Here is an 18,531-nt window from a genome sequence, read left to right as displayed (position 1 = left end):
AACTGGTATAACCCGTGTAACCCCGTACACGTAAAAAGTTGAGTCACTTGTTATTGAGCCGGACTTCAGCCCAGCTGTTTAGAATGTGTTCGCTCACTCTCCAAGCCCTTCTAGAGAGAGAGAGAGAGAGAGAGAGAGAGAGAGATCCCGGGGTGAAGGCGGACAGGCAAGATAGACGTTGAATCAGAACCATGGCATTTGTTGATCTGTGATACGTGCAATTTCTTAACATATGGGCTTTGTCCAAATGCATGATAAGAGCAACCCAAAACAGCTTCGCCCAAATGCCTTGCTTTCACTATAGTGACCATGCCGGAGACAAGTGAGGAGGCATAAAGGTTGAGTATCTTTGTAAACTAAATCGACTAAACAAGCATTTTTATTGATAACATGTCAAGAGACGAGTCCAGCAGCTAGAGCCACATTTACTCAAAAGACAATTCTGGTCGTTCACCGAGTGGGGCATCATGGAATTGTTGCCCTTAACAGTTGACAGCCCCTTTTTGTCGGGTGATCTGGAAGGGGCAATTTAGCAGACTTGACAAGTATCAAAAGAGCTGGTCAAATTACTCAAAATGTCACTTTCATGCACATCCAGTTTTAAGTAAGAAATATCAGATGACATAATGGGCACCCAGTGGTGTGAGAAATATATGACAAGAGTATCATCATCCTAGATATATCCAGAAAAAGGAGTAGATAGATAAAAGTATAAAAGGTCTGAGGCAGCCGATATCTTTAAAGTTTTGGTAACCAGTGGAACCTTCAAATTTTGTTGTCTTGGTAACGATTCACCAAAGCATCCAACATTGAAATGCCAAATTTTGTCTGCTGTTGAGGGCCGTTGAGCAACTTTGGTCACTGTCAAGATAATTAATGTCAGCATCTATTGTTTAATTATGCTTGCAACTTAATTGATGAAATGGATATTCCTCTCCCATTTTGCCATAATAATATAAGAACGATTCAATTGGCTCTCTTGTGGACTTGAGAGACATTATTAGGGTGAACAGAAAAAAAAAAAAAAAGTACCTTGCTGGCTATGTTACTGGAGAGCCAATCAAGTCCCTCGTACAAGCCCTCACCAGATGTAGCACAAGTGCTCTGGATATACCTGAGAATTACAAGTGCACAAAGGCTAGTCAGAACTATGACATCCTTAAATATTTTAATCAATCATCAGTTAGATCAACAACAAAAAGAAAGGGTGGCATAAATGGAGTGACCGGGAAATCCAATTCAACACAAACAAATTTAACAAGATAGTATTATGAGAGGTTTCAGAAAGGATATCAAAACTTCTCTTAACAATCACCGTAGTTGAAACACTACCTCCAAATAAAAATGGGCAACATAGCACGACTGATGTGTAGAGACACAATCAGAACTGAAAATCACAACCAGACCATAGCAGTTTTCCAGACTTCCATCAATAGAGATAAAATAGGTGCTCCGAACACACATGCATGGACACATATGTACAGCAAATGATGCCAAAGATACTATAAGAAATCGAGATGGAGCTCGTCCAATCAGCAAAGATGACAGGCTGAGGATTGGCAGTCAAAAGTATGCAAGATAAAGCAAGTTTTAGAAAATAAAATGAAATGCATTATTCCCATTGTATTTCGCCAAATGTAAAGCTTTGAGTGAATTGCCCCTCTCCCATACTACCTTATCCAAGAGTTGGGCTGAACCATGTGTCACTCTGAACTTGCATGAAGATATGGCAAACAAACAAAAAAAGGACTTGTGTTCATGACATTCAGAAACAAACAAGACATGTTCTCCAGCTTCAGAAAGCATGGGATTTGAATGGATCAATACTTTTGGCATGATCTAAAAGTTGGAAAGTGAACTAAATAATCTAAGAGAAGAAAAATCATATTAACTTGGAGCTTGATATGTTCATTGGATTAAGTACACAAGAAGAAAGACAGGGATGCATGCCGGATCTAGATCCATGAGAAAGAAGACAAATGGTCAAACTGGGGAGCAACAAATGGCCAAGTGAAGCCACTAAGTAGCTTGCGCTAATCTGTCTGGAATACAAACTGCACTTTAGCTGGGATCAATTAAAACTAGCACAAATCTGATTTCAAACATGGGGATCAAAGAATGCCAAGCTTGAGGATCCTAAACTAAGCAAGCCAAGCTCAACTAACTAATCATTGAATTTCTTGGCTCTTTTGTGGCGTAAACTATGAAAAGAGAGCTGATAAAACTAACATCTTAGAAGAGAAAATCAACAGACGTTTCAGATATCAAAGAAAATAATCACTCTTTTAGATAGTTAAGACCATGTAAAAAACGTTTGAATGATAACGCATGGTTATAATCAGTAACTGTTTTATTCCCACAGAGACCTGCATCAGCAACTGCTACTATTGATTAGGGCCAATTTTAAGGAGATCACCAATCTACATTCCATGACAAGATTAGATCAGCTTATCTGGCTCACAATCAGCCCCTTTCATTAGTTACAACATCTCAACAGCAATAGTTTTCTCTTTCCATTTTTATATTTAGTAATTTTCTATTTAATAAATTCTCCCATTTATATTTTGCCTATCAAGGTTCTCTGAAAAGTTATTCCGAACCCACTTTTTAAAATGTTGGAAAGGATGAATGGGTGCAAATCAAGGGTCCTTTACAAAAAATGTACAAAAATAACATTAGGTTATACAATGTCAAGTTAATCAATGTAACCATCAAATATATACATGATCTACTCATTTTCCTTCCAGAAAATCCAATTATACTTCTAATTATGCATAAGCTTAAATGATCATGCAAAGAATCTCTTATTGTATTTATAACCTGCTTAAGAAAAAGGTTACGACGCCACAAAATAGTTCTTAAAAAATCTGAGTATTTACTTGACTATAGCAGACGACCAGTAAAGAAGTATTAGTTTCTCAATCAAATATCTTACCAGTGTCGCTGGCGCAAGGAATGCAGACCAAGCTTATCAGTGATTTCAGCAGCATTCATTGCATTCGGAAGGTCTTGTTTGTTCGCAAACACAAGCAAGACAGCATCCCTTAACTCATCCTACCAATGCCAGAATACATAGGAAAACAGATGAAACAGTTAATCATAGTAAATAAACAACGGTTTCAAATGTCATCCGAATATAGAAAAGTTGATACCAAAAACCTTCAAATCAGGCTTGTAAACATCACAAACAGTTACATCAGTATAATGATTATAATGACATGAATTTTACTTCAATTTCACATCCCATTGCAGCACCAACATCACATGTCGGTACTTCATTATTCCATTGGATTTTAATGTGAAAAAGACAATTAAAAGTCAAGTTCAAGTGTATTATTATGAAACACAACAAGGCATATGTGAACTTTCAGTTCTGTTTTATGTTCAGCAGTAATCCTGAGCAAAGTATTTTAATGAGAAGACGCATGATTCAATGAATTGTTCAGAAGACATATCTACTGAATTATTTTATCTGATGAACTTCCGCCTCACACAACTTACACCCAAAAAAAGGATCAACTCTAGCTTTTCCTTTATTTATCTGATGCATACATATATTTTTCTGATCAAGTCTCAAAACACAAGATATTCCATAAGCATATGCATGTAATATATTTTTTGTGGCACATCACCAATTTGGATGGCTGTACTGTAGGGTCACAATTATTTCACCCATTTGATAATTATTTAAGCTATGTTTTGTGGAAGTGTATGTAAAAAAATCATGTGCAAGAAATTAATTTTTACTAAAATTTTGATACGACAAGTGTTATTTCTGAAAGAGGTTACCTCATTCAGCATCCTGTGGAGTTCATCCCTTGCCTCAACAATACGATCTCGGTCATTGCTGTCGACAACAAAAATAAGGCCTTGCGTGTTCTGGAAGTAATGCCTCCATAGTGGTCTGATCTGTTCTTGCAGACAACAAGATCACCAGAACAAACGTATTTAGAAATAGCGAAACAAGTTAATTACTTATTAGCAGACTAACATACTGATGTAATGAAGCCATATCTGCACATAAAGCATCTGATATGCAATGCAACTTTTTAAGATGTGTTCTTAGAGTGCCCAAATGTTCAATCAGCTATACAAAGTTGAACAATAATTTTACTGTGGGCAACTTGGAAAATTAAAAGGTTCACTAGCATAACCATAGCATTACCTTATCCTGACCACCAACATCCCATACGGTGAAGCTAATGTTTTTGTACTCGACAGTCTCCACATTGAATCCTGCATTAGAACACACCATAACAATTTAGAGAATTATCATAAGAATTGTAATCCTATAAGGACATACTGGCAACTGCTTTGAAAGACCAACAACCCTTCGAAGTAAATTCATAATTTTTTTACAAAAAATCATGTTTCAACCGCCAACTGGACAAGAGTCATGCATAGTGCCAAATTATCCTAACCGCCCATGTACAAGTTAAAAGCACAATTTAAATGAACATAATCATCACCATGGGAAGCCTCATAAAATTGATCATCAATTTTTAGAAAATCTCCATGAGTATTGGAGGAAAAGATATGCAAAGAAAGCATGTCAAGTTTAAACAAGAAAAAAATGAAATTAAAGTACTAAACTTATTTAATTTTCCAGTATGGAAAAACATGACCAAAAAGCTCCAGAAGATAGAATTGTTAACACTATCACTGTATTGAATGTATGCTCTAAAATATATCCAATGAGTGCCCCCTACAACATTTGTCAACTATAAGCAGTGAGACAAAAGTAATAAATAAACAGAAGGTTCATTGTAAACCATCACTTTCGTGGTGGCAGTTAAAGAGACAACCAAGTTGCTAGTGTCCTATATCATCTTCCTTGAGAACATTTTCCATACGAAGAAGCTCATCTCGATAGGTGCAATAGACAGCAATATCATGAAATCTGTGTCGAAACTGTTCCACTCAAATTCTTGCACTCATTAGCAATATGATTGCATAGAAAGTTATAACTGTGTTCTAGAGCAAATAGAAACATAATTATCATTACTAAAGAACAAAACAATTAATGTTCATGACCACCTATTACAAAACAGGTCCACATCAAGTTAATCAAATAGTTAAGGTAAAGCACGATCACCAATTCACCACCGAAACGTGAAACAAAAAGCACAGCTCTCCGACAAATCCAGCAGTCATCACAAAGAATATCAAAAAGAATCATCGGATTCCAGAACACAATATTAAGGAGAACAGCCCATTTGGGAAGGCGACCAATACTCACCGATGGTGGGAATGGTGGTGACGATCTCTCCGAGCTTGAGCTTGTAAAGGATGGTGGTCTTACCGGCAGCATCAAGCCCGACCATCAGAATCCTCATCTCCTTCTTCGCAAACAAGCGGCTAAAAAGCTTCCCAAACGTGAGCCCCATCGTTCCCTACGCTATCAGATGCCAAACATAAAGATCGATCACGTCCCCCCCCAAAAAAAAAGAAGATCTACAGAAGAAACCACGGATCTGAGCAGGAATAAACATGGCGTTGGATTTGTACTAATTAACCAACAAAAGAAGAGATCCAGACATTAAGTGAGCACAAAATTCCAAGATCTAACATACAGGTTTCCGGTTCGAAATCCCCAAAAAGAGAAATCTATCGACAGACCTAAAATCCACAGAAGAAACTGAAGGAGACTCCCAATTCGAGAGGACGCTAATCGATCGCCGATGCGATCTTCTAGATCCGAGGAGGGATCGGGATTACCTGTAGATCTTGACGGGGCGGTAGGCGGAGGGGGCCGAAAGATTGAAAGGAGCGAGACAGGTCGCCTATTCGCCTTCTCTTCCGCGTGAGAAAAGAAGCAGAGGCGAGAGGGTCGTAATAAATAGGGAAAGGAGAAGCATTCTCGTCAACACACTGATACCCACTCCTCTACTCATGACTTAGGCTACGACTGGCGATGTGGCAGGGGGCGGTGCGTTCATTGGACGCCACATCCTTCCGTCGTATTGAAAGTCGGGTCATGGCATTCTTTCTTAATACGTCACAGAACACGTTACACCAAACCGGCATTTTCGGGGTTGAAATTAAATTAAATGAAATAATTTGCATTTTTTGTATGAGCGAATTGCTGGAAAACGTTTTTATTTTTTGAAATATTTTTAGTTAACTCCCAACATCTAAAAATTTCGATCTTTTTTTATAATAATATTATCTCTATCAACCATCGCGTATACCTAATATCATTGTTTTTATCTTTGCGACATGTCGAATTTGCTCCTGCATATCTCACATTCATTATTTTTGCCCATAATACGGAGAATATTTGATTTCGTCATCATAATTTTTCTCTCATTTATCTCGTCGAACTCATGCTTGTCTTCGTAATCATAGTCCCCTTCGTCATTAACCACTTGTGTAGTAAACAAACTCCATAAAAATATGAATGAAAATAAAATAATTTTTTCACGTAACAATGGATACGAGAATTTATAAAGAAAATTTCTAAATTAAATTTTTTTTAATTCATCCTTTTTAGATTACCATGTCAATTATATTTATCTAATAATTTTAGGTCAAACTAGATGATCAATTATAATGTCCGATAGTTAATTGAAGAAGATAATAAACAATAAGAAACAAACCTATGTAATATTTACTGATACTAATAAGGTCTTATGCAATGGATTGTATCATTTTGTCAAAATAAATGCACCACCTATCACCATGAACACAAAAACCAGTACAATATTCACTTGATGGTTGAAGCTGATCGACTCTCCCTTTGGTCACCAATGCACTCTACTCATTGCAAGTTGCACATTACCTGAACAGCTTTCATTTTGTCCATGCAAACATGAGCAGGATCATAGGATGTGCTTGTCTATGTTGCTGGCACAAACGAAATCATCCTGGCAAGGTCAGACGACTCTCAACCAAGGGAAGAAGAAGAAGAAGAAGGGTCTATAGCAGTATCAAGACGCCAGTCTGTGCAAGCAAGTTGCTAAAAAGGTAGCACAAGATTCAGGTTATGGAGCTCATTTTGTACAGATGCAGAAACAACAAGTGGTGTATACTCTGCGATCAAACAATGGATGTTACTGTAAGGAGGGAGTTTTGTCAAACAGCTGGAGTGCATAAACCAGTCGAAGAAAAATTTGGGTCCCGTGAACCGATTTGATCGGTTGTGATTCCTTATCACGGGGATGACCTGATCTCCGGATCCGACCGTCCAGATTCTATCAATCTTGTTGTTTCCGCAGCCAACATTTTGTGTTATTATTGTGGGAGCAGGGAATATCCACCAATATATTCGCCTTCCTCTCCCACCAATCGGCTTAAAACCCTACCGACCTCTCCCTATCTTTTAGTATCTCAAAGCTCTCAGACCGTCTCCTGCTCACTTCTGATCCGTGAAATTTCTTTACATTTATTGTCTTTTGCCTTCTGACGGAACCGTAGGCGAGATCGACTGCACGAAGAAAAAGGTAAGATTTTTACTATGCTGTTCATCCGTTCTTATTTTGGTTCGTAAACCCTAGACAAAAGTTTCTATGTAACCTCCGTTGGGTACTCCCTTCTCGTTCTCGTTCTCCTTTTTCCTGTAATTTTGCGTTGGGTTTTTGTCTTGTTTTTTTTTTCTTTTCACCTCGTTATCTGAGCTAAATCGGTAAAAGTTGCTGATATTTTCGGAGCTTTTCGGACGGAGTGGCGAGGTTCGGTGTTTTGTTGTTGTTATGAGAACCTTCCATTGGATTGTTGCATAAAAGGTTGTAATCTTTTGAGTGATTATGTTGCTCTGCAAAGACTTATTACCAGTTCTGGATGGTCGGATGGGCAATGGTTTCTCAACATTCATGGCAGGCTGCATAGATGAAGATTATATCTTCATGAGCAGCGTGGCTTGTGTGTCTTTGATATCAACCTCCGAAATTGCTTCTCTCTGGAGGAGGACTTGGAGTTTGTTTGCTCACCGCATGTCCTACCTATATCAGCATATCCTTATTGTTATGGTGCATAAGGGTGACAGCGGTTCTGGAACCAAAACTGTCGATTTAGACTAAAGTAACTAAGATTCAAACCTAGGTCAATAGGCTTTAAATCTAAGGTATTAACCACTATATTGTAGATCCTATTTGTGTTTTTTTTCTCTTTCTTTCATATTTAGCCAGTTTGGAATTGGAACCATGGTTCCAATTTCTATGAACCAGAACCGAACCTTTCCCCGGTTCCGAATCGGCCAAACCATTGACCTCGTTTGGTTCCAGTTCAATTACGGTTTGGTTCAAACCGTGGTCACCCCTAATGTGTAGACGGAAAAAGAACCATTTAGCTCTATGCTTGTAGTTAATTGCATAATCAAGCTTAATATGGGTGGCCCAATTATATTTTTGAGTAAAAACAACTAACAGTTTGGTGAAATAAGTGTTTGCATGCAATACGGTTAATATGGTAGTAAATTATAGTTAATTCATGAGTTCATTTAAGCAATCTTTTAAGTTTCAACAAGAACCTTGAGGGGTATAAAAGAGGTTTAATATGTATTAATTTGTATACAAATCCCTATAGTCACAACTATCCCAACTATTTGGGGTAGAGTACGTGGATCTTTTGTGTTGCCGTTAATAGTGTGCATTAATCTATATGATTGTACGATATAAATGTTTCTTGAGTTCATCCAAGCAACTTTTCGCTCCAACAAGGATCTTGAGGAGTACCAAAGAGGCAATCTACATTGATTTATTTTGATGTGGTACTATTTCTACGTAAAGGTTGTTTTTTTTTGTAAAAATGCAACGGAACTGAGAATCCTGTCATGTATAAGTGATCAAATACATAATGATGATCACTTAAATGCTAACTATATTATGAGAACAAGTATTTTCAGTTTTACCATATGGCCATATGTTTGAGCCCATCAACCTTGGTATATGTATCCAAAAAGTAACATTGTTCTATTTTTTATAGAAACAATACAGTAACACTAATATGAGATACTGTGGGGACATGTGTGATCAGCTTGATCATACATAATATAGCATAGAGAAGATATACAGATAGGAACAGCTAGATCCTGTTTGATGTGAAGAAGACCTCCCAACTTGTTTTTTGCCCCCCATCTGTTTTGATAGGCTTCAGTGGGCTCTGCTTAGTAATATTTTCACTTCTATGATTTTCATTGCCACCAGGCGGTTTGTGATGTATCGATGGCATGAATTGCATAGGCCTTTGTTTGCGTACAGGCTTTTGTTCATGATGTCTCATGGAACTGTTTCTTCATAAGTTCACTCAATGTTCGTTTCTATAACATGTCTCATCGTATTATTCAATTTGACAAAGGTGCTGCACACATATATACCTGTCTTACTTGTTTCTCATGTTATAGTTCTCCATTATTTTATTAGTTATTACCAAATGGCAGAGTGTTGCTTTAACTGCTTATTGCTATTTTATGACCTTGCTTCACAAGTTAAGGCATCATGGCATAAATATATACATCAAATGAAGCTGTTTGTCAGAGAGCAATTGAAACTTACATGTGCTGGATGATAGTTAACCGTACTTGTGCTGGGACCAACTTGTATTTGCAGGTTTTCTGGTTACAAAATCTTCTCCATACTAGGAAGAAAGCAGTGGCATTCCCATGGCACATTCTATCTTACCCTGTTGCAGCATAAATTCCTGTCTCACAACCAAAACCTATCTTAAAAATAATAATACATGTTCGGCCATCTTCTACAATTCTGTTCCATTACAAACCTGCAAATATCCAGGGACAGTCCTTCGGTCATGTAAGCTGAGACCACGGAGACAGTCAATTATTTATGCTACTGCTACCCCTACGAGCCAAGAAATTGAGAAAAGTACATTGACTGGGTCACCCCAAAGTTCTAGTGAATCATCCGCCAAATCCAAGAAGGTAATGATTATTGGTGGTGATGGCTATTGTGGTTGGGCAACCGCTCTTCACCTCTCCAACAAAGGTTATGAGGTGGCTATAGTTGATAACCTTGTCCGTCGCCTATTTGATCACCAGCTTGGGATTGACTCCCTTACCCCAATATCTTCCATCCAGAATCGTGTTCGGCGTTGGAAATCTGTCACTGGAAAATCAATCCAGCTCTTTGTTGGTGACATATGTGACTTTGAATTCCTCTCCGAAGCCTTTAAATCTTTTGAACCTGATTCTGTAGTCCATTTTGGTGAGCAACGATCTGCACCTTATTCCATGATAGATCGGTCAAGAGCTGTGTATACACAGCATAACAATGTGATTGGTACACTCAATGTCCTCTTTGCTATTAAGGAATTTAGCCAGGAGTGTCACCTAGTGAAGCTTGGGACAATGGGAGAGTATGGAACTCCAAATATCGATATTGAGGAAGGTTACATAACCATAACACACAATGGAAGAACAGATACATTGCCTTATCCGAAGCAAGCAAGCTCCTTTTACCACCTGAGTAAGGTGCATGATTCACATAATATTGCTTTTACATGCAAGGCTTGGGGGATCAGGGCTACAGATTTAAACCAGGGTGTTGTTTATGGAGTTAGGACAGATGAAACTGACATGCATGAAGAGCTTTGCAACAGGTTTGACTATGATGGTGTGTTTGGGACAGCACTGAATAGGTTTTGTGTGCAGGCAGCAGTTGGACACCCACTTACTGTATATGGCAAGGGTGGTCAGGTAAGATAAACATATTTCCATCATTTCTGTTATGATTGTTATCATACAAGTGAATATTTACCAACTCTTGAAGTGGATATTTTGTTTCTATGTTTGTTTCTCTGATTATTATCATTAAATATTGCATATAAAGGTATCAGCTGGTCTTTTTTTGCAGCCTCAAATGCAATACTTTATGGAGAAAATTGATAGCTCATAGATGACAAATAATAGGTGTTAGCAAGTAGTCCAAACTTGTATTCATCAGACTAACATCACACACAGCCATTGGATTAACTGCAATTTGTTTTACATTTTCTGGTGCTCTCTGTGGTCCCAAATCATTGCTCATTTAGCTTTTCTTTCACTTTTCAGACACGGGGATATCTAGATATCAGGGACACAGTGCAGTGTGTTGAGTTGGCTGTCGCTAATCCAGCCAAGCCAGGTGAATTCCGGGTGTTTAACCAGTTCACGGAGCAATTTTCTGTTAATGACCTTGCCAGGTTGGTCACGACCGCCGGGAAGAAGCTAGGACTGGATGTGCAGACCATATCCGTGCCAAACCCGCGTGTGGAAGCAGAAGAGCACTACTACAATGCCAAACACACCAAACTCATTGAACTGGGTCTCCGACCACACCTGCTCTCCGAATCGCTCTTGGATTCACTGCTTAATTTCGCCATCAAGTTCAAGGACCAGGTCGATCCAGCACAGATAATGCCCACCGTTTCGTGGAAGAAAATTGGTGTGAAAACTCGGACTGTTTCGGTGTAGATGGTGGGTTTGCTTGAATAAGAACCTAATGTCAACATCTGAAAGTTGACATTATTCTTTGTAAATATCATCCTTGCTAGCTAGGCAACTTAAATTGAGTACATGAATATTGTGTTGAGATAACAAACACTATATGCCCGAAAAGAATGATGTGGATGATGTAGCATATCCGATTCTCTATCTATTTTGAGGTGCTTAAGAGTAGCATATTCAATGTTTGGATTCCATTCTCATTTTATGTTCAGTAATGATTGCTCAGAGGATTTCTTTTTTCTTTTCATAATTATCATTTCATGTGCCTCATCTCTGTATATATTTGATTTCCTGCAAAGTGCATTCAATGTGAAAGATAATAACCCAGAGATCATTGCCATGATGTTGCAGATGATTCTTTCTTCGTTTAGGAGCAACAGAGGCTGCCGCACAAAACGTTCATATGCAACAAGACAAACACGGATCGGTCTCTGCACTCGGTGCAACAGAGGAAACAGGTGCGGCGGCATCCCATGCCACTGCAGCAGCAGTGCTCGTGCAGTAATTACCCAGAGAAATTAATCTCAGTCGACTTCAAGCCTCTTCAGCACGAGCGAACTCGCAAACTCGTCGACAACTTCCGCGTGGTCGGATGATAATAATGGGTTGAAGGGACCATACCATCCATCAGCTAAGTTTCTGCCTTCGTTTCTCATGAAGAAGACCAGCAATGAGAGAGATGTAATCTTTCGCAGAGTAAGGAATGACACAAAGTTGCGTGTTTATTACACACAACCGACCCCATCTCTCTACATTGAATAGTAGTATCGGACAAACAGGAATGGAAGTGCCATCAATGCTACATCAAACAATGTCCGGGCACCAACCGAAACGAGGGCCCTCCTCTGCAGCAGCATTGCTTGCATCTTCTACACTGGTAACATGGCCTACGGTACTCGTCCGCTACCCCAAAATGATAAGCAATTTAAGCTGCTACTGTGGTCTGCATCTTATCCTGATGCACTCGTTCTCGTCTTCCCCAGATGTGGATGGAGATGGAGAGCTGGGAGAGCGCCATCCATCCATGTATGGATGCAGAATTGATCATATGTATGGGCTGCTCTGTCCAGTTTTTATCGACTGCAGATGTTGCTCTGAGACTTTATTAGCTCACTGATATAATGAATCAGTTGTTGGTGTGCAGCCGTTGTTTTCGTACGTGCGTGCGTCGGTCCTCATCGATTCACCTGCGCAACCAAGGAGCAACCCATGGCCTGAAAGATGAGGAGAGGATTGAGTCATTACTGTAAATTGCTCCAGAAATGAAGGTAACATAAGATCAGAGCATTTATTCTCTGCGTAAAAATAGCTGATGATTAAGTCAGTAAAATTAAAGGACATACACAACCATGCATTTGAGTTTGCAGATTAAAGATCTGAAAAAAGAACATAGTAGCAGCATGATTAACAAGCCACAACATGATTTAAATCCTTGTAGACTACTGAACAAAAGAAATGAACTTGTTTGATACTGATCATGTCATCTTTGGAAGAAAATAAGCATCAACAGAGTAAGAGATCTCATTATGGGGCTTCACAAGTATTTGCTGTTTGGTAGTTGACTTCATGACTACTTCAGTAACTTCTCATCTACCAGGAAGATTAATTCCCATCTATTGGGTCATCCCAAACTGACCAGTTTCGGTTTACAATTTAAGTACACAGAATTAAGTTCTATGTCCAGAGGATCTTGTCTTGTCAGTCTGCATCAAACATATGTTTCCTTGACCTACCCAAACATATATATACATATACATATACATATACATATACATATATATTTATACATATGATCCAATATAAATTTGATCCAGGTTAGTAAATCTTCATCTGCTAGTTAAACTAATCAAGTTTATGAACTTAATCACTTTAATCAGATCAACTACACAAATAGGAAATCAGTAATTACAGAAGAAATAGAAAGGGTGTGGCCTACTCCCCACAATTTCAAAGAAATAGGAAGGGTGTGCCCATCTACCTCCACTGCAGGCAGATAAGAGTGACGCATAAGCTCAGATGTAAAGAAAGGATCATCTTTGTTTGTTTTTTCTCTTTACTTTCTCAATCACATCCTTTTCATGACTAACAAATTATCAGTGTCTACTACTGCATGTGACATGACATGCATTAGCCAATAAATGCCTCGATAAATAGAGTTAAGCAATATCTTTATTATGCACATCAGAGTAGTAGCAGTCATCTCTACTATTGTAATGTTCCTAGATTATCCTCAAATAGTGTTAGCAACTGACTCCAAATAGAAGATTGAAATGCGTATGTGAGTGCATTCATAATGAAACTGTACTACATGGATGTTAGTGTGTAGACTCTACATATTTTCATATTCTACACCATCTTCGTAATGTCCACAGTTAAGGAGGCTTGTTTAGCTCGAGATGTTCAACAAATGCTAAATAAGTAATTAGATTATGTACTGGTTAATGCATAAACTATGGTTATAGTCCTAGTCTTTTGTCAAGGAACACACACTAAGTCACATTATTGGAATCAAGCCATGCATTGCTGTCTAAACTCTTAAGATTGTTTAAATTGTCAAACCATGTGAAAAACACAGGAAACAATAAGTTATCCACAAAATTCCAGCTGTGGTGAAGAATGAGGTTGGAAGATGTGTGGAATGAACCTAAAACCCATAATTTCAGAAAAGGATATGTTGAATGCTTACCAAGCTCTCGAGTGGATTGTCAAGAAGTTTTGAGTGTCATTCATCCCCTTTAAGAGCTTTTACTTCTCTAAGAAAAAACATGTCTCAAGTGGGAGCTAAATATGATTAATCCATGTAGAACAAGGTCTGCGAAGCAACTGCCATAAGCAAAATATTTCCAACTTCAGTTTTCCTGATTAGCTATAAAGATTGAGATGTCTTCAGAGAAAAAATGAAGAGAGAATTCAAAGCACAGTAATAAAAATAAAAAAGATCGCAACTCAAGCAAATGAAGCAGATGCTTAAACAAAAGTGGAAGTACTTCAGGGAAGTTGAAACTGTTGCACTTCGGAAGTGGCTAAGAAATTGCTTCACAATAACATATGACATCCCAAGATGAAGCAGAAAAATACTACGTAAAACTATCATAACTAGCATAAAAGTGTTCTTTTCATAACTACATGTGCATGAACCAAGAGCAGTACGACATAGTTTCGGTTGAGTAGTGGCTCATCCTATCTCCAAATATAGTACATGCACATAATAGATTTATTTTCTGAGGTATCACATAACAAGCCAAAACTACAACAAACGCATTGTTGAGATGAGAATTTTCACAACTGATGCTCCATTTTACACACCATAAAAGAAAATAAATAAAGCCATACACTCTTACTGTACAGAAATGCAAGGAGAGATGAAAATTTTGATAGCTACTGCATATACACCGAGACCTCATTCCTGTAGTAATGACACTCCGCAACTGGTTCCATGTAAACAAACAAAATGAACCATTGCAGGCCATAAGAAGAGAACTAAGCCAAAGAGGCTGAGTTGATCTAGAAACCATTCATCTCTAAGAGGTAAGTTCGCCGCTTCACTAACGCCTTGACTGCAGCCCGAAATGGTCCATCGAATGCCCCACAAATAAATGCTTCAGCTTCCTTCCTGCTACTATTGCCACAGCTAGTGCCCTCTCCTGCAGGCTTGATAGCCACTAGTGTAACTCCCTGCATTCCCATTCCCTCCGCTAGCTCCAAGTATGGAGCATATCTCAGCTTCATGTTTGATGCCGGCACCTGCGTCCTATTTGATGACAGTGAGGCTGCTAATGGCTTCTCCCTGAACTCTTTCAGCTGCTCTGCTCCCATGATCAATGTCCCCTGACCATCGGCATCTGTCAAGACCAAGCTTCTCAATGTTGGGTGATCATTAATTATCTGACGAAGAAGATAGTGCCTTGTGGATGCAGCGATCAAAGAGCTGATAGTCCAAACAACTCGCAACTTTAGCCCTCCATTCGTATAGAATGACTCTGGTATGCTCCCATTGTCTTCCGCTGACCCATCTAGATTGGCCGAAGCAGGTCTACGTTCCATCCTGGTTCCACCCAAAATCACGCAGTTCTGAAGTGTGCTTCCAAACTCCGCTGTCCACTTTAAGAAGACCCCATCCTCCGTTCCAACATCACCGGCAGGGAGCTCGATCCTCAGGTTGCGGACATGGGTAAAATTCTTGAGGACTCGAGCAGGGGAGTGACGGGAGAGTTGGGGCAAAAGAGGCTTATTTCCATCGTTAATGTTCTGAAGGTTCTGGAAGGGCCTGAGAAAGGCAAATAGCAATAGCCTCAGGAGATGGGCGAAGAGGTTTCTCGGCTTAGGGGAAGACAGGCTCAAGGCGTCGTCAGATTCGCCGTCGACGGACATGAAACGGTCGAGCTTAACAAACACATCGTGAACCAGGGGGACGAGGGCATTGAAGCGCTTTGACACGGTCGAGGAGCGGCCCAGGGACTGGATATCGGCGAGCTTGTTGAAGATGACGAGGACCAGCGAGTCGGGAATTCGGTCGAAATGGTCCCGGTAGAGGGAGGGATCCGACTGCATGTTCTCTCGCCCCTGACACTCACGAGCAAGATCTACTTGTGGATGTCCTTCTGTTCAACTAAGATACCAAGCTTTCAATGAAGACGAAAGCAAGGTGGGCTTTTTTTACCCTACCAGGACAAAGGAAAGAATAACACTACCAAGAAGCCAAAAGGTCCCAAGCTCACCGTTTCGATGATCTGCAGAACTACAAAGACGAACAAGATCCCATCAATTTCAGCCGCAAAAGAAGAACTTTGTCACAAAAATCAACATGACGAAACGAAGCCTTTCTCAGGTTTAGTGGCAAATATAAGATTTCAATTTTGGATGCTGAAAAATCGAGTTTTGGATAAAAAGCATAGCTCTTATAAAACAACTAATGATCACATCTCAGGAAATTAGATCGCCAGCTATTTTCTTTACAGGAAAGATCAAATCCCTTTAAACCGAACGGACCAACATTAGACATCTGCTCGAAGATTTACCAAACCAGTTCGGCACTTCACCGCTGGTTCAAAATCCAAGAAGAACTGACGAACGAAACATAGCCACGCTTCCCAGGAATTACCTCAAAATCGCCCAAAACTGCAACCTCCGAAGCGTCACCAAAACCCAATCTTCGGCCGGAAAACCACTTCCGCGAAGATCCAAAACCACTCGAACGAAACCAAATCTCCAACTGATCTCGGAGACTAGCCGAAGGAAAAGGATGCGAATCCAGCGATCAATTTCGGGACCCGGGACGTGATTCCGCCGAATGAAGTAAGTAGGGTTCGCGGAGGAGAAGCTCGCAATTTATGGCTCCCTCCCTCACCGCACGGAGACGCGATTTCTAGTTACGCCCGTTCCTCCTCGGTGCCATTATTAAAGGGGAGAGTTAACGGCGCCGTCGAGTGGGCCTAACGGGAGACCGGATAAACGATACGGCGTACTAGAGTCACGAGGTATCGTACGAACCCATCATTGCACCCTTCTACAACTGTCACTTCGGTTCCGGCATGAGGCATTTATGGAGGGTAACAAAGTGGGTGCTTCGGATTAGTCTTCGATTCTTAAAAGCTTGGAGCAGCACAAGTGATGCCGGCAGATTAGGTTAATGTGATGGGCTTTGATGAAAATAGTAAGATTGCTTTGATCCACTAATATTGGCTTAAACTCATTATCATTCTTCATGAATTTAAATCCAAAATATATATTATAAACGTAATAATTAGGTAAAAATTTCCTTTTTTGGTAAATATCTGAAAAGAAATGCATGTCCCATTGATAAGAAAATGTGAAGGTCTGTAGCTCATGTCCACCAATATTTAGTGCCTTGATTCCACATCAAAAACTACTTGATGGTTGCAGATGAGAAAGGTTAGACCATCACATCTTTCCAGTAGTTGTGTGGCTGCTCAGAATCCAATCCTAGGAGGAGTCAGGGAATGAATTCTACCATTACTGCACCCAAACTGAAGGACAGCCATTGTCATGCAGCAAAGCGGATGCAGCCATTACATCCTCGTGACCAGCCCCGGCAGCATCACTGCAGCTCTCTCCAACACCTTCTGGCTGGAGCAACTCAAACTGAAAGAAATAGAGTCATCGAGTTGCAGAGCAATCTCATCACTGCACCACACGCATGGACCACGGAGAGGAGTGGACGCAGCGGCGGAGGAACCGGGACTGTTCCTGAAGTGGTGGTCACTGTCCTCTTTTCTGGACTCGCACTTGGGAAAAGGAAGAAGGGAAGCTTGAGTTGGTTGTGAGAAACAAGGCAAGGCTCATCCTGATGCTGTAAAGCGAAATCATCTCGGTGGAAAGAGACTGTTGAGACTTCCCATCTCACGTTCTTACTATGGTGTCCCTTCTCATTTGTCCCCGAGTTCCTATCAGTGTCTTCTTTACCGGAACAAAAATAAAGTGCTCACATGCTTCCTGTGTTCTCTCATCATGTTGGTGAGAAAGATTTACTGCTTCCTGAAGAGCCATGGTGGAAGGAGTGATGCTTTGGAAAAGCATCAGCTACCCTGCTTTGAGATCAAGAACAGGAGAGAATGTAGTGGAAAACGAACAGCCATTGCGGATCTAATCAGTAGTTAGTTCGTTCATAGAAAAAGAGGAATCGTCATCTACAAACACCTAAAAACCACCAGCAGCAGCTCAGAATCTTGCAATTCTTGTCTATGGTTTCTTTCCCTGAAAGAGAATCTCAAGTTCCAGAGCTTGAATTGGTGTAAACAATATTAGATCTGCCCTCCGTTTGGTGTTCTCCAAAGATCAGGAAATTGTTGTGATTGCCTTTGGTGCTTTTATAGTCTATTAAAAATCCTAAACTCAGAATAAATCTATAATTAATTAGGAACGAAAGAATATTTTATCTCAATTAGAATATTTAATCTTTGCGAGTGGATCTGACCATAAGATGATGCAATAAATTTTTTTGATTAATTAAAAAATAATTTAATATTATTTTGATGGATTTTTAATTCTATCGAGTCTCTCGTTTACTCTCTTATGTAAAGACGATTAGAGTATCATTCATTATCCATCGACGATAGAACGAGATCTTGATCCGA

General features: G+C 39.6%; 3 protein-coding genes across 6 annotated transcripts; 1 reads left to right on the top strand and 2 right to left on the bottom strand.

The window, feature by feature from the left end:
* Nucleotides 1-546: 546 nt before the first annotated feature.
* On the bottom strand, nt 547-5,874 carry LOC135624733 (ADP-ribosylation factor 1-like). 2 transcript variants are annotated; one of them, XM_065128647.1, is made up of 7 exons: nt 5,719-5,874; nt 5,240-5,393; nt 4,166-4,236; nt 3,790-3,909; nt 2,936-3,054; nt 1,033-1,114; nt 547-861 (listed from the first exon to the last, which is right to left on the bottom strand). In XM_065128647.1, exons 2-7 carry the CDS (start codon nt 5,385-5,387, stop codon nt 859-861), a joined length of 543 nt encoding a protein of 180 aa, XP_064984719.1. In that variant the 5' UTR covers nt 5,388-5,393; nt 5,719-5,874; the 3' UTR covers nt 547-858. The 2 variants fall into 2 exon arrangements, with proteins under 2 accessions (XP_064984719.1, XP_064984718.1); XM_065128646.1 differs by having other exon boundaries at nt 5,240-5,398; nt 5,719-5,859.
* A 1,380-nt stretch (nt 5,875-7,254) lies between these two features.
* On the top strand, nt 7,255-11,618 carry LOC135624728 (UDP-sulfoquinovose synthase, chloroplastic-like). Its single transcript, XM_065128639.1, has 3 exons — nt 7,255-7,442; nt 9,546-10,648; nt 11,003-11,618. Exons 2-3 carry the CDS (start codon nt 9,599-9,601, stop codon nt 11,402-11,404), a joined length of 1,452 nt encoding a protein of 483 aa, XP_064984711.1. The 5' UTR covers nt 7,255-7,442; nt 9,546-9,598; the 3' UTR covers nt 11,405-11,618.
* Nucleotides 11,619-14,620: 3,002 nt separating this feature from the next.
* Nucleotides 14,621-16,794, bottom strand: LOC135624729 (F-box protein At4g18380-like). Of its 3 annotated transcripts, none has more exons than XM_065128641.1 (3): nt 16,539-16,794; nt 16,129-16,175; nt 14,621-16,046 (listed from the first exon to the last, which is right to left on the bottom strand). In XM_065128641.1, exon 3 carries the CDS (start codon nt 15,986-15,988, stop codon nt 14,942-14,944), a length of 1,047 nt encoding a protein of 348 aa, XP_064984713.1. In that variant the 5' UTR covers nt 15,989-16,046; nt 16,129-16,175; nt 16,539-16,794; the 3' UTR covers nt 14,621-14,941. The 3 variants fall into 3 exon arrangements, with proteins under 3 accessions (XP_064984713.1, XP_064984715.1, XP_064984712.1); XM_065128643.1 differs by having other exon boundaries at nt 16,156-16,175; XM_065128640.1 differs by having other exon boundaries at nt 14,621-16,175.
* Between the last annotated feature and the right edge of the window lie 1,737 nt (nt 16,795-18,531).

The sequence above is a fragment of the Musa acuminata genome, chromosome BXJ2-10, assembly GCF_036884655.1.
Source record: "Musa acuminata AAA Group cultivar baxijiao chromosome BXJ2-10, Cavendish_Baxijiao_AAA, whole genome shotgun sequence".
Lineage (NCBI taxonomy): Eukaryota > Viridiplantae > Streptophyta > Magnoliopsida > Zingiberales > Musaceae > Musa > Musa acuminata.
The sequence above is the reverse complement of the archived record's forward strand: the minus strand, read 5'-3'. Positions and strand labels throughout refer to the sequence as shown.

Coding starts and splice junctions, on each gene's coding strand:
- LOC135624733 (XM_065128647.1), bottom strand. CDS start 5,387: ATGGGGCTCACGTTTGGGAAGCTTTTTAGCCGCTTGTTTGCGAAGAAG. Junction 4,237..5,239: donor CACCACCATTCCCACCATCG/GTGAGTATTGGT, acceptor GTTCTAATGCAG/GATTCAATGTGGAGACTGTC. Junction 3,055..3,789: donor TCCACAGGATGCTGAATGAG/GTAACCTCTTTC, acceptor TGGCATTGGTAG/GATGAGTTAAGGGATGCTGT.
- LOC135624728 (XM_065128639.1), top strand. CDS start 9,599: ATGGCACATTCTATCTTACCCTGTTGCAGCATAAATTCCTGTCTCACA. Junction 10,649..11,002: donor TATATGGCAAGGGTGGTCAG/GTAAGATAAACA, acceptor TTCACTTTTCAG/ACACGGGGATATCTAGATAT.
- LOC135624729 (XM_065128640.1), bottom strand. CDS start 15,988: ATGCAGTCGGATCCCTCCCTCTACCGGGACCATTTCGACCGAATTCCC.